The sequence below is a fragment of the Eurypyga helias genome, unplaced genomic scaffold (genome assembly GCF_000690775.1).
Source record: "Eurypyga helias isolate BGI_N326 unplaced genomic scaffold, ASM69077v1 scaffold46327, whole genome shotgun sequence".
Classification (NCBI taxonomy): Eukaryota; Metazoa; Chordata; class Aves; order Eurypygiformes; family Eurypygidae; genus Eurypyga; species Eurypyga helias.
Genome location: NW_010264529.1, coordinates 636 through 13,059, shown reverse-complemented (window position 1 = coordinate 13,059; position 12,424 = coordinate 636). Strand labels below are relative to the sequence as shown.

The 12,424-nt window shown below is 53.0% G+C and overlaps 1 protein-coding gene across 1 annotated transcript; it reads left to right on the top strand.

The window, feature by feature from the left end:
- Positions 1-386: 386 nt before the first annotated feature.
- PAPSS2 (3'-phosphoadenosine 5'-phosphosulfate synthase 2) lies at positions 387-12,130 on the top strand (the record flags this gene model as incomplete). Its single annotated transcript, XM_010156411.1, has 12 exons — positions 387-495; positions 2,169-2,404; positions 3,140-3,278; positions 3,538-3,656; positions 3,776-3,889; positions 4,327-4,438; positions 6,344-6,364; positions 7,760-7,965; positions 9,120-9,255; positions 10,077-10,345; positions 11,150-11,379; positions 11,849-12,130. Coding segments are annotated over 12 exons (1,833 nt in total), but the record flags the coding sequence as incomplete, so codon positions are not given.
- Positions 12,131-12,424: the final 294 nt, after the last annotated feature.

The window sequence follows — 12,424 nt, the reverse complement described above, 5'->3', positions numbered from 1 at the left end:
AAATGCCAGAGAGGCAGGGAGTGTGCTGCCTGCACCTCTGCGTGGACTCGGTGTCCTCCCCTGCCTGCCCGCGGGTGTATCGCCGGGCAGCACCCCTGCGCTAAAGCAGGTCGCCTTCTGCTGCCAGCGTGGAAGTGTTGCCACCAGAAGGGCTCTGAGCAAATACAGTCTTCAAAAAATGAGCTTGTGCTGCGCAGATGGAAATCCGACTTACGCCAAAGGCAACTGTTTTCTTCACCGTTTCCCTCTTTGTACCAAATTGCCCGAGTTCGCTGCAGATTTTTAATGATTTTGTGTTTCTCTCCCTTGCCTTAGTCGCAGCTCAGATTTTCTTTTGTTACCTCGTTGCTCCCTGTACAAAAGCGTTCGTTTTGCTTCGTTTTCAGCAGGGATCAACCCATGTGGTTTACCAAGCCCATCACGTCAGCAGGAGTAAGAGGGGACAAGTCGTTGGCACCAGGGGTGGATTTCGAGGCTGCACAGTGTGGCTAACAGGTATTTTCGTCTGGGCGTGAAAACTTTCACGTGTGAAACCCGCTTGCATGCGTGAGCGTGGCTCGGAGGTGAGGATTTGGGATCCGCAGGATTGTCAGCGTTCCTTGTTAACTGGGAATTGCAAAACGTTTACACGTGGGAAACACTGACACGCGGTGCTGGCGCAGCAAGATGCTCTTCCCTGGCAGCTGCTGCCCATAACTAATGTTTTTATGAATTTCACAGCTGTTATCGGGCACCTTTGAACACGTCAGAAGCCCTAAGGGTCACGCTTGTTGTTCCCAAGTGTGTGGCTGATGAAGCCTTGGCTAAAATCCAGCCAGTCCTTGGCAGCGAGATGTGCCACGGATTGTCCAAAACAGCATGCGGATGTTTTCATTCTCATTCGGCGGGAAGTTTACTGGGAGACCTCAGTTACTGTGTTCAGAGACCTCGTGAGCGCGCAAGGCACTTGTGTTGCCTGAAGAACAGCTACTCCCAGACAGCGAGTCGCAGTGGAAGCGATTCCTCACGCAGCCATTGCGGGTTTCTTAACGCTATTTCTCATCTTGTACACTCTTCAGAATGTTGACCTTCTGCTTGGGAAGATAAACTCGTTTTTTGGGAATCAGGGGCTGCTAGAAATGACAATATTACATTTATTTTGCTCAGTGAATATCTACACAGCTCTGTCTTTTGCTGCTTACCCAGTTGTTTCTTTGCTTGTTAAATATCGGTATTTTCTTTGACTGCCGGAAGACGCTGAAAGATGTACTTGGAAGAATTTGTAAAGCCATTCTGGTTCACCTTCGTATCGGCTTATATGCTAGATGTTGGATTAAAACACGTTTCTGTTCTGTCCTCCTCTTTAATTTCAAAAAGAAAGCCAATGCCTAATCTGGTTTAACACAATTTCTGAAGCCAGAAAAACTACCCAAGACAATTTCCTTCTTTTTTGAATGGAGTTTGATGCTCCAGATGCACTTGCTGCTTTCTGACACGTCCAGTAGCAAGTGCTTTTTGTGCAACTGGACGGAGCTGGGATGGGAAGCTGCCACCTCATTTTGGATTGTTGTCTTTCTGGCCGATGACTCCAGGAGCCGGGGGCAGCTGCAGATACACCACCTTTCTATGCAACCATCCTGCTCCTGCTCACACAGGGCTGCAGGTGCTGCTCCCGCAGAAGGAGGTGTCTGTCCGTGGATGCAGAGGGGGAATTACTGCTGCGGGAGCCTGCCCCTCCCCACACAGTTGTGACAAGAACCTCTCCTTGGGCTCAGTCTGGAAGAGCAGTTGGCTGTTCACAGAAGGAACAGGAGGAGGAAGGTGTTGAAAGACCACAAGTAAACAGCATCCTTTCAAGCTTTCCCTCCTTCCTGGTACCTATTTGTCCCATCGTGGCCCAGCAAGAGGTACTTTTGCAACACTGCTGGGTTGAACACCCCTGGATTTTGGGATGTAGCAGCTTTTCTCATGGTGTTACTGCCACCCCTTCAGTAAGAGAAGGGTTGGCCAGGGCTCTGTGTTGTTCCGTGTGCTGCAAAGATGAGTCCAACTTCCCTAACTCATTCCTTCCTCAAAGCAACTGCAGACAGAAGGATTTTCCTTGCCGGTGTCCCAGGAGGTATCGCATTGCACTGTTATTGTCACTCTTTTGACCCCAAACCTGAATCTCGCTCTTCTGTCTCCAACAGGCCTTTCTGGAGCTGGCAAGACAACCATTGGCTTCGCTCTGGAAGAGTACTTGGTCTCTCACGGCATCCCTTGCTATTCCCTGGATGGCGATAATGTCCGGCATGGCTTGAATAAAAACCTGGGTTTCTCGGCTGGGGACCGTGAGGAGAACATCCGCCGCATTGCAGAGGTGGCCAGGCTGTTTGCCGACGCTGGGCTCGTCTGCATCACTAGTTTCATTTCTCCTTTTGCAAAGGTAAAATCACTGTGTCTTAGGCTGCTCTTCTTCTGGGCATCCTTAGGATTGTTCTTAGGGAAGAGAGATTTACATAGAGGGCTTTCCTATATGTGCCATCCGACGCTCCCTTTAACTTCTCCGTTCTTCTGTAAAACACCACCGGTACACGGAACTACGCGCTATCAGTGCATTTTTCTGGGGGGCAGTTTGACGTGACCCCTTTGAAAATACTCAGTATTACAAACTGAGGGAAAGTGAGGAGGCATTTAAAATCTCCTTGCAGAGGCTCCTACTGCGAGTTCGTTAGGAGGCAGAAAAGAGGCATAGAAACAATAGCCTGTCACAGGGCTGTCACTGCTCTGTTTGAAGAAATGCTGACTGTGTTTTTCTGCTTCCTGAGAATACCAAGGAGCTGCCGTTATCAAGCTGCTGCAAGCGGTTCCTTTTTTTGACACGGGGAAGATAATTAATCACATTCTAAAGTTCTGCTTTCCTGCTTAGTGAAGAGATCTTCTTGGTGTTTTGGATGGAAAAAGCTGAAAACAAATCAAAGCTGTAGATTTTTATTTTCTTTTAAGCATCTTTAAAGAAAAGGGGTGAAAGGAGATGAAAAACTCTGATTAGAATTAGCATAAATGTAATAAATCTGTGCCAGAGATGAATTTATCTGTGTTGAATTCCAGGGCACATCATGTAGTAGGAAGATGCTTGCTGCAGCTTGACACAAACGATTTCCTGTCTGTCTGCTAACAGGATCGTCAGAATGCACGGAAAATTCATGAGACGGCTGGACTTCCTTTCTTTGAAATCTTTGTAGATGCTCCTCTAAATATTTGTGAAAGCAGAGATGTGAAGGGCCTGTACAAAAAAGCAAGAGCTGGAGAGATCAAAGGTAGGGAAGAGCAAGCTCTTCTTTTGCCTTTGCTTCCCGAAGCATTGGATAGCTCGCCGTCACGGCTCTGCACATGGAGGTGGATTCCTAACGGCTCTTTGTAGTGCCCAGGAGTATCCCATTTCCCTAATTTTGCTGTCACAAGTGTCACTTGTAGTACTGGGTATGGTTGAATGCTCGCTGTTTTGTTTGTACAGCTTGGCTCTAGGGCACCGAGTATTACATTACACAGATTTAATTTGGGTTTAATTGTCCGTAGGATTCACGGGGATTGACTCAGAGTACGAGAAGCCTGAATCTCCTGAACTAGTGTTGAAAACAAACGTTGCATCGGTGTCTGAATGTATTCAGCAGGTGGTGGAGCTCCTCCAGACACAAGTAGGTCGTTTTTACACCGCCGGTGGCGGCTTGCAGACGTGTTTGCGCACCCTGAGGTTTTGGTGTGCGTTTGAAAACCAGCACATTACTTAGAGTTGCTGCCCATCTCTCTCTTTCAGAACATTGTGCCCCATGGCTCGATTAAGGATGTTCTGGAGCTGTTTGTGCCTGAAAATAAACTCAGCAGTATCCAAGCTGAAGCAGAGATGCTGCCGTCCGTGGAGATCACTAAGGTATCGTCACGCGTGGATGCCGTGCTGCCAGTCACTCCATATTTAGCTGTTTGAAGGGTGGAAGTTTTGGTGGGGACGTTGCTAGTGGGGGCTCTATTCCCCTGATGGCTGGGGTTTACAGCGAGCTGGAGCATGGTCCTGCTCCTCAGCCCTTTTCTGCTCTGTCCGCACCCTGTGCTGTAGCAGGCCAGGGCCATCAGCCTGCTTGGCTGTTAGTACAGCCCCGCGAGCAGTCGTGCTGTGAAAGTACATGACCCTGGCTTAAACAAAAAGCCCAAACCAACCTCCCCGCCCCACACCCTGTGGCCTTCTCCCCCTTTATGAACATCCTGCATTTCAAGCAAAGCGAACCAGAGCGCTGCTGCAGCAGAAGGGGAGGAGAAGCCACCTCTGAGCGTGACCTGGTGACAGGAGTGCCGTTTGGGTTTGTTTTGCAGCTGGACCTGCAGTGGGTACAGGTGCTGAGCGAAGGCTGGGCTACTCCGCTGACTGGCTTCATGCGCGAGGCGGAGTACTTGCAAGTGATCCATTTTGGCACCCTGCTGAATGGTACGGATCCCCCCGGCTCGTGCTAACGCTGGCTGGCAAGCGGCTGCGGGCTGCGGTGCTTACCCCGCGGAGTCTCGGCAGGCGGCCGTACGGAAAAGCTTGGTGCTGGGCCGTGCAGTCCCCCGCCTTTCCTCTCCTGTGTTAAACCTGAGGGCTCGCCAAGGACAGCGAGGGCCGGGGAGCCGTGCTCTGAGACACACCGAAGGGCGCAGAAGGTGACAAAACGCTGTGGCTGGGGCTCGCAGCTTTGACGTCTCACGCGGTGCCAATCAAATGTTTTGGCGGGTGTCGCACAGCTCTTTTCATGCTCAGTTATACCAGGGTAAATAAAGATGCAAACCCACAGCCAAGTAAGCAGGGAGGCTGCCAGGCTGAATTTAAGGTGGGAGGAGAAGAGGGCTGTTCTTTGGAAAGTGGAGCAGAGCCTGATTTCACTTCTTTCCTCCCATTTCCCTTCTTATCCATTACCATAACCTGAAATAAATCAGATTTACCTGTTCATTAACGTGTTAGAGAGAAGGCAGAGTATTCAGGCAGCGATGGTCCGCAGCTGAGAGCAGGGCAGTAGATGTGACGTCACGTGCCGGGGCGGGGGGGGCTCACTTTGCAGTTTGTAGACCTGATGGCAGTCTCTGGCCTTGAGGGTGTGGGATCTTGGCGAGTGAGTCCCTTTGAGCCTTGCTGCTCTTCCAGAGGATCGCGTGGTGGCACAGGGCAGTGCCGTGCTGCTGTTGTTGGGATTTGGGCACCATGCAACAGATGCAAAGCTCTGTATTCCTCGCTTTAGACCGGAGGAGTGTCTGTGTGGGGAGTTCTGCTTTCAGACTTGTCGTATCGTAGCCTTTTACCCCCTGCCTGGAGCGCAGACACTGTTCAAAGCACGTGTCCCTGTTATCAGCCCCCGATCTGTTCTTGTTGAGCTGCCTGTTGTGCCTGCCAAGGTCGCAAAGGTGCCTGGGGATAACCCCGTTGCTCCAGAGCTCCGCACTTTGTGCCGGAGGCTCAGCTTGGTGAGCAGCTGTTGTTGGGGCACTCCCCCAGACCGGTCGGCGTTACTGAGCGCAGCCCCTCTGGGGTCTGCAGACACATGGTCAGGGTTTGTAGAGCTCTGCGGGGTCAGGGACAAAGCCCAGGACACCTGCTTTTAGGGGGGGGGGGCTGTGTGAACTCTCCAGAGCAAGGTCTTTGTAGCAGAGGGCATCAGCATCAGCCCCTGGTCCACCTTGTCTCCACAGACATCCCTCAGCTCAGATCCATGTGGCCAGGCCCGCAGGGTGACATCTGGGCAGGAAGGAGGACATCCCTGCTTTGCTCGGACCAGCTTTAGGAAGCGGTGGAGGGTTTCCATCTCATGGCACTGAGGTTGGAGCGTGTGTTGCCAGGTTGAGGTTTGAGGCTTGTCTTGCTGGCGTCATGGGTCCAGCCCTTTCGCTCTGGGGTGCAGGTGATGGTTTTGGCAGCTCCAGCTGTGCCTGGAAGGGCCACAATCTATTTTGGTGGGTTTGTGGAAGTTGGTGCTCCTCTGGCTCAGACTTGGAGCAGTAAATCCCACGTCGATACTACCCGTGGTAGGGTGAGTGCAGCGCTTTGCGTAGAGGCACGGTGGCCACCGGGAGCGAAGGCGGATCCGCGCGTTGTAGGGCAGCAGGAACGCCGCAGAGTCTCCAGCACTCTGCCCTCCGCGTCAGCAACGTGTGCCTTCGTGGGGACCGAGTGACAGCAAGAGCCTAGACGCTATGCGTCGCTCCCAAGCAGGGCCACCCGCGCCGCGGGGCTGAGCGCCAGGGAGGCGGGGGCAGGCGGTGCTTGCCGGGGGTTTAAAATGAGCGGCTTCAGTTCTTGAAGTGGCTGCTGCAAGTGGTGCCCGTGAGTGAGTTTAGCTCTCTTGTGTTTGATTTCTCCCAGGAAGGAATTACTCTGGAGCTGGTATGTATATAACTGTTCTTAGGTTGTACCGAAATTACTTCAATTTGGGGATTTTTGCTAATAAGTAATTTTTTGAGATTAAAAAGAAAATTATTAAGGCTAGACACAAACATGGCCTGTTTATGATTCAGCCAGAAATGAAGCAGCACGACATACCCTGTGTCCTCCCGGTCTCCACAAAAATCCCAGTCGTGCAGTTTTGGAATTACCTTTTTTCTGGTGTGATTTTTTTTTTTTTTAACTGCATCTTGCATTTAGAAACGGAGCGTGGAGCTCCTCAACTTCATCATCTGTTGGTTTCATAATACAGCTTCTTCCATGCTGACTTTGTTGACTGATTGCTGGTTAATGTAATTTAAATATATGAAGTTGATATTGATTGGATCTCATGTGACTGTAGTTGTGATTATTCATGAAGGTGCTTGAAAATGGCTGTCTGCCAGACTAACGACACCTAGTCATGTGTTAAAATAAATGCAAACATTTTAATAAAGATTTAAAAAAAAAAAAAATCTACATCATAGGCCAAATCCTCAAATTAAGACTCTCAAGGGTCCAAAATTATTTCAGTCAGATCAGAACAAATTGAATCAGTGATTTGTTCATTCCTGTTTGTGAATGGAAACCCACGGGTTAATGCCAGGATGTCCAAGGAGAAGTAAGGAGGACCTAAGTGGAGGTCTGGGGAAGTGGGGATAAAACTGGTGTGAGTTCAGGGTATTTAAGGACAACGCTGAAGTTAGAAACTGCACGTGCAGATGTAGGCCTGCTGTACACACACAGAAAATAGATTACAAATGGACTCTGCAGAGATAGGAAGGAGGAAGAGTAACGGTTAGAGATACCCAGAAAAAGCCCAAAGAAGCAAAGCAAAGCGTGTCGGTGTTTTCCCCGTTGGAAGAGGCAGTTCAGAGCTGTGCAGGGAGTGAGGTACGCCAGGGAACACCAAGCCAGAGCCCTCTTAACAAAGGTTGTTCTCCTGGCAGAGGAGATAGGGGTTATGGCCACTGCTGCGTTTTCCAAGTGCATTTAAATTTCACAGAGAGGCTTTACGTGCATCTGATGGAGAAGAACCAACTTTCCAGGGAGATGGAGAGTGCAGAAAGTAGTGAAGTGCTCCAGGGGTCTTTGAGAGAACTCTGTTCTGAAGATCAGGGGCTTTCGTATCCCACTAACTCTGCTATCCCACTAACTCTGCTATCCCACTAACTCTGCTGTTTATTAGCGGCACCGAAAAAAATGGGGCAGTGAATATATTTACATGTCTGACAGTAAATCCCGAGCTAGCGCCGGAATATTTGCCTTCCCAAAGGGAGAACATGTGCCTCTGAAAACCCCTGTTTACTCAGTGCCCGAGGCTGGAGGACATTAAAATCCCCCCCCCTCTCTTGCCAGACGGCGTTGTCAACCTGAGCATCCCCATCGTCCTGCCCATCTCCACGGAGGACAAGGAGCGGCTGGAGGGCTGCGAGGCGCTGGCGCTCAGCTACGCGGGGCGGAGGGTGGCCGTCCTGAGGAGCCCCGAGTACTTCGAGCACAGGAAGGAGGAGCGCTGTGCCCGCGTCTGGGGCACCACCTGCGCCAAGCACCCCCACGTCAAAGTAGGTTTGTCCCCTTGCTGCTCAGGGAAACCTGGCCAGGAAGTGTGGGCAGGGCCCGGAAGGCCAAACCTTTCTGAGGTTCTGGGAGGCAGGACTGACCTGTCTGCTCTCCAAGCCCAACTCCTCGCTGGGAACCATTGCATCCCAAGCAGGCGGGACTGAACTTTTAGGCTGACAAGTTAATGCTGCGCTTGCTACTTAACGAGAGCAGCAGATACCTTTCACCTTGCGCTTGTTACGCTGCCAAGGAGCTGCTCCTTGCATTCACTCATCTCCACCCGTGTGCCTACATCCAAATGTTTTTAGCACCGACTTAGCCCCCAGAGGATTTCTGCGTTTGGGGGGTGAGGATCTCAGCGGTGCTGCCGATGGCTAACGCTGCAGATCACCACCTCGTGCTCCTTTTAGTTACGTTTTACTCCGCAGCCTGGCTGATTCGCAGAGGCAGCCAGCAAGGTGGTTGTATTCATAGAATCATAGAATCACGGAATCGTTTGGGTTGGAAGGGACCTTAAAGATCATCTATTCCAACCCCCCTGCCATGGGCAGGGACACCTTCCACTAGACCAGGTTGCTCCAAGCCACATCCAGCCTGGCCTTGGACCCTTCCAGGGATGGGGATGTATTGCTAGAGCTTCTCTCCTCTCGCTTACTCCCTGACAGTACAGAGAGCATCATCCCTTAGAAAGGGAGAGCTCCAGTTCACACCGAGTGACTTGAGCCGTCTACTTAGAAAGGCTAAAGCTGGGTTAGTTCTCTTCCCCTACCTTAAAATAACTCTTCTAATTCAGCAGCAGTTGCTCACCTTGCAACAGGCTTATTCCTCCTGCATATTCCCAGGGGGACAGCGCCAAGAGTGAGGTAGAGGAAGGCCTTGGGCCATCACTTGCAAATCCCCGGCTGCCCCAGAGGAGTCCAGCACCCGGCTGGGTGCAGTGGAAGGGTCTCGGTGGGCGATGCCTTGCTTCCCGCGGTTGCGCCGCTCATGACCTGCAGTTCACGTGGCCACTCGGAGAATGTTTTCCACCTGCAACGTGCTGAATAGGAAGGAAAGGTCGCCCTACAAGTGGCATAAAGCCTAGCAGTTTTCAAAGGAGACTGGGAGAGGGAGAAGTTTTGTTGTCCCCTCTAATGCACGTGCGCGCAATTCACAGATGGTGATGGAGAGCGGAGACTGGCTGGTTGGGGGAGACCTCCTCGTGCTGGGGAAGATCAAGTGGAACGACGGACTGGACCAGTACCGCCTGACACCGCTCGCGCTCAAGCAGAAGTTCAGAGACATGAATGCTGGTGAGTGTCCCGGGTCCGCACTGGTGACATGGCTCTTTTTGCCCTACCTGGCACCTGGAGATTCACGTCATCTGTGATCACTTGCTCTCAAGCTCACAGCACTTGCCAAGTTGCTTCTGTATGGCCCCAGAATGAGAGTATTTGTAAGTGGGGCAAGCAGTCAGAGGGATGCAGGGCACGGCAGAAAATGTGGCGCAGGGTCTGCTTGGCCAGGGACAGTGCCTGTGATGGGCTGCATCCTCCATGGGCATCTCTGAGCACAGGGCTGGAAAGCATGAAGTGTCCTGCTCGTGTCCTCCCTGGCAGGTCAAAGCCTCTCTTTCCACACGCTGAGCATTTAAAGTCCAGCCTGGATGTGCTTGGCCTTCACACGTGGGAGGCAGCTCAGGTGTCTTCTCCCAGGTGTCTGTCTTAGCAGGCTAGTAGTCATCAGACGCCTAACCTCACTTTGAGGAGAGGGACTTGGCCTTCCTGAAGATGCCATTGAGTTTGGAGAGGTGACAGGTCACGTAGAAGTCAGGGAACTCAGTAGAGGTGTTGAGTGGCATCTAAAAACACTGTGGGAGAGCTGATAGGGCTGAAATGGTCCCCAAAGGAAGGATGTGCACTGAAAATAAACTTGGTGGAGCGGTGAAGAGGCACGGTCTTAAATACCATAGATGAAACAGTCTGAGGTATCTAAGGTCTCGCTCATGCAGACAGGACACGCGTCTTACGCCGTACGTATCTTACGACTGCGTTGAAAGGCGGAGTGTGTAAGTGCAGCTGCGGGGTCTGATGGTCAGCGCACGCCTGTGACCCTCTGAATCTTTCCCTTTCAGATGCTGTCTTTGCATTTCAGCTGCGCAACCCCGTCCACAACGGACACGCCCTGCTCATGCAGGACACGCGGCGCCAGCTTTTGGAGAGGGGTTACAAAAACCCTGTGCTCCTCCTGCACCCCCTGGGAGGGTGGACCAAAGATGACGATGTCCCACTGGAGTGGCGGATGAAGCAGCATGCAGCGGTGCTGGAGGAGCAAGTCCTGGACCCCAAGTCGACCATCGTTGCCATCTTCCCCTCTCCCATGCTCTACGCTGGCCCCACGGAGGTAACGTAGCCATCGGCTGCTCGCTGCGTTGAGGTGCGAAGCCTGGCACCAGGGGTGCCGACTGCCAGCCTGCCCGTGCAGCTCCACACGGCCGCAGGGCGGGAGTCGGTGACCGTTGCCTCCCCGTTAGCTCCCTCCCTTGCTGCCGGCAGCCTGCGGCGGCGGAGTCTCCCTCCCAGCAGAGCTCAGCTCTGTGGGCTCCCGTGCTTTCCCAACCTGTGGGAGAGCTGGGAACAAGGGAGGCAAGAAACAGACTTTGTGCTGTCACCTTTTGATCTTTCAGGCAGGGACAGTGATTTTTTGGGGGTTTATTCTTCCACTGGTTTCCCTCCTGTCCCTAAATGGGTGGAACGAAAGCAGCAGGCGCTGAACCTCCCATGAAGGAGGAAGGAGATGGCTGCATGGGCAGCCTTTGCCTGTGCGGGGCTCGTGGGCGCTAACTTTGCGCATTCCAAAAGCAAACTACTACCTCCACTTTCTGCCAAATTGGAGCAAGACCAGTTCCTGTGCCCAGCGTTTCCCTGGAAATATGTGTCCTTAGGAGAACTGTGAGGTCTCTCACAGAGAGCATCAGGTTCAGGATGTGGAAGATGAGTCTGGGCAGCCCGGTTGCTGTGAGAAAAGGCAGCAAGGCTGCTGACGCCTCTCCTTCCCTCCATCCGTCCTTCCCTCTATCCATCCTTCCTTCCATCCGTCCTTCCTTCCTGCACGCCGGACACCAGGATCTCCTTTGCAACGCGGGGCAGGTGGCTCAGTTGCTGCCCGGCCCTCCGGCAGTGCTCCTTGCCCCTCTCTCCTTGGCAGGTGCAGTGGCATTGCCGAGCTCGCATGATTGCCGGGGCCAATTTCTACATCGTGGGGCGCGACCCCGCAGGCATGCCTCACCCGGAGACCAAGAAGGACCTCTACGAGCCCACGCAGGGAGGAAAGGTCCTCAGCATGGCGCCGGGCCTCACCTCAGTGGAGATCATCCCCTTCCGCGTGGCTGCTTACAATAAACTGAAAAGGGCCATGGATTTTTATGACCCAAAAAGGTAACGCAGGTAGCGGCGTCGCTGTTCCTTCAGCCTGTGGTTTGCAATCCCGCCTGGCTTGCAGCTTGTCAGGGGAGAGCGAAAGGCAGTTGTTGTTCTCCTTCGGGAGAGGAATCGGGGAAGAACCTGTGAAAGCCACCCATCTTCCCCTCCAAGAGCTGACAGCAGGTCAAGGATGGGTCGCTTGGAATGACAGATGCGCCTTTGTGGTCACCAAGGCGGACAAGAAACACGGTTTGGGGGCTGAGTGGCAGTAAAAATACAGCCTCTCACAGCTGGAGAAGTGTGTTAGTGCAACTCCAGCTCCTGGAAAGAGCAGTCCCCTTGCTGCACGTCGTGAACCTGGGCGCGAAGCCACCGATGGGCACTGCTGGGAGGTGTCCAACCGCGCGCTCGGCACGCAGAGGAGCTGCCGTGGGGATGACTCGGGCCGGTCGTGCCGATTTCACCCGTCTCTCTTTTGCCGCAGGCACGACGACTTTGACTTCATCTCAGGAACGCGCATGAGGAAGCTGGCTCGTGAAGGTCAGAACCCACCAGACGGCTTCATGGCCCCCAAAGCTTGGAAAGTCCTCACCGAGTACTACCAGTCCCTGGAAAAAAAGAATTAACGCTACTCCTCCGCCCCAGAAATACTTGTGCTAAGAGTGAGCAATGATTGATTGATTCCCTGCGACACAGATCAGTTACTTGGCATTTCCAGTGCTCTGGCTGTAGGATTTTCCTACCAGAGTGGTTTTTACTAATCAGAAATACTTCACGCCTGGTCCTTCTCCCCTTGAAGCCTCCGGGAGCATCCCTGTGGAGCTGGAGGGGGAGGGCAGCAGGCCCTTTGTTCCCAGCTGAGGGCGGCTGCGGGAAGCCCAGTGCGGCCTCCGGCACGGGCCAGCCAGATTGTTTTGGTGCCGCCAGGGCCACGTACCGGCCCCCGGTGCGAGCTGGGACATCGTCATCGGCATGAAATTGTGCCTGGCCCCGGCACGGGGCAGAAACGAAGTGCCTTTCCACTACCCCCCGCCCAGCACCGCCCGAAGAGGCGGGGGAG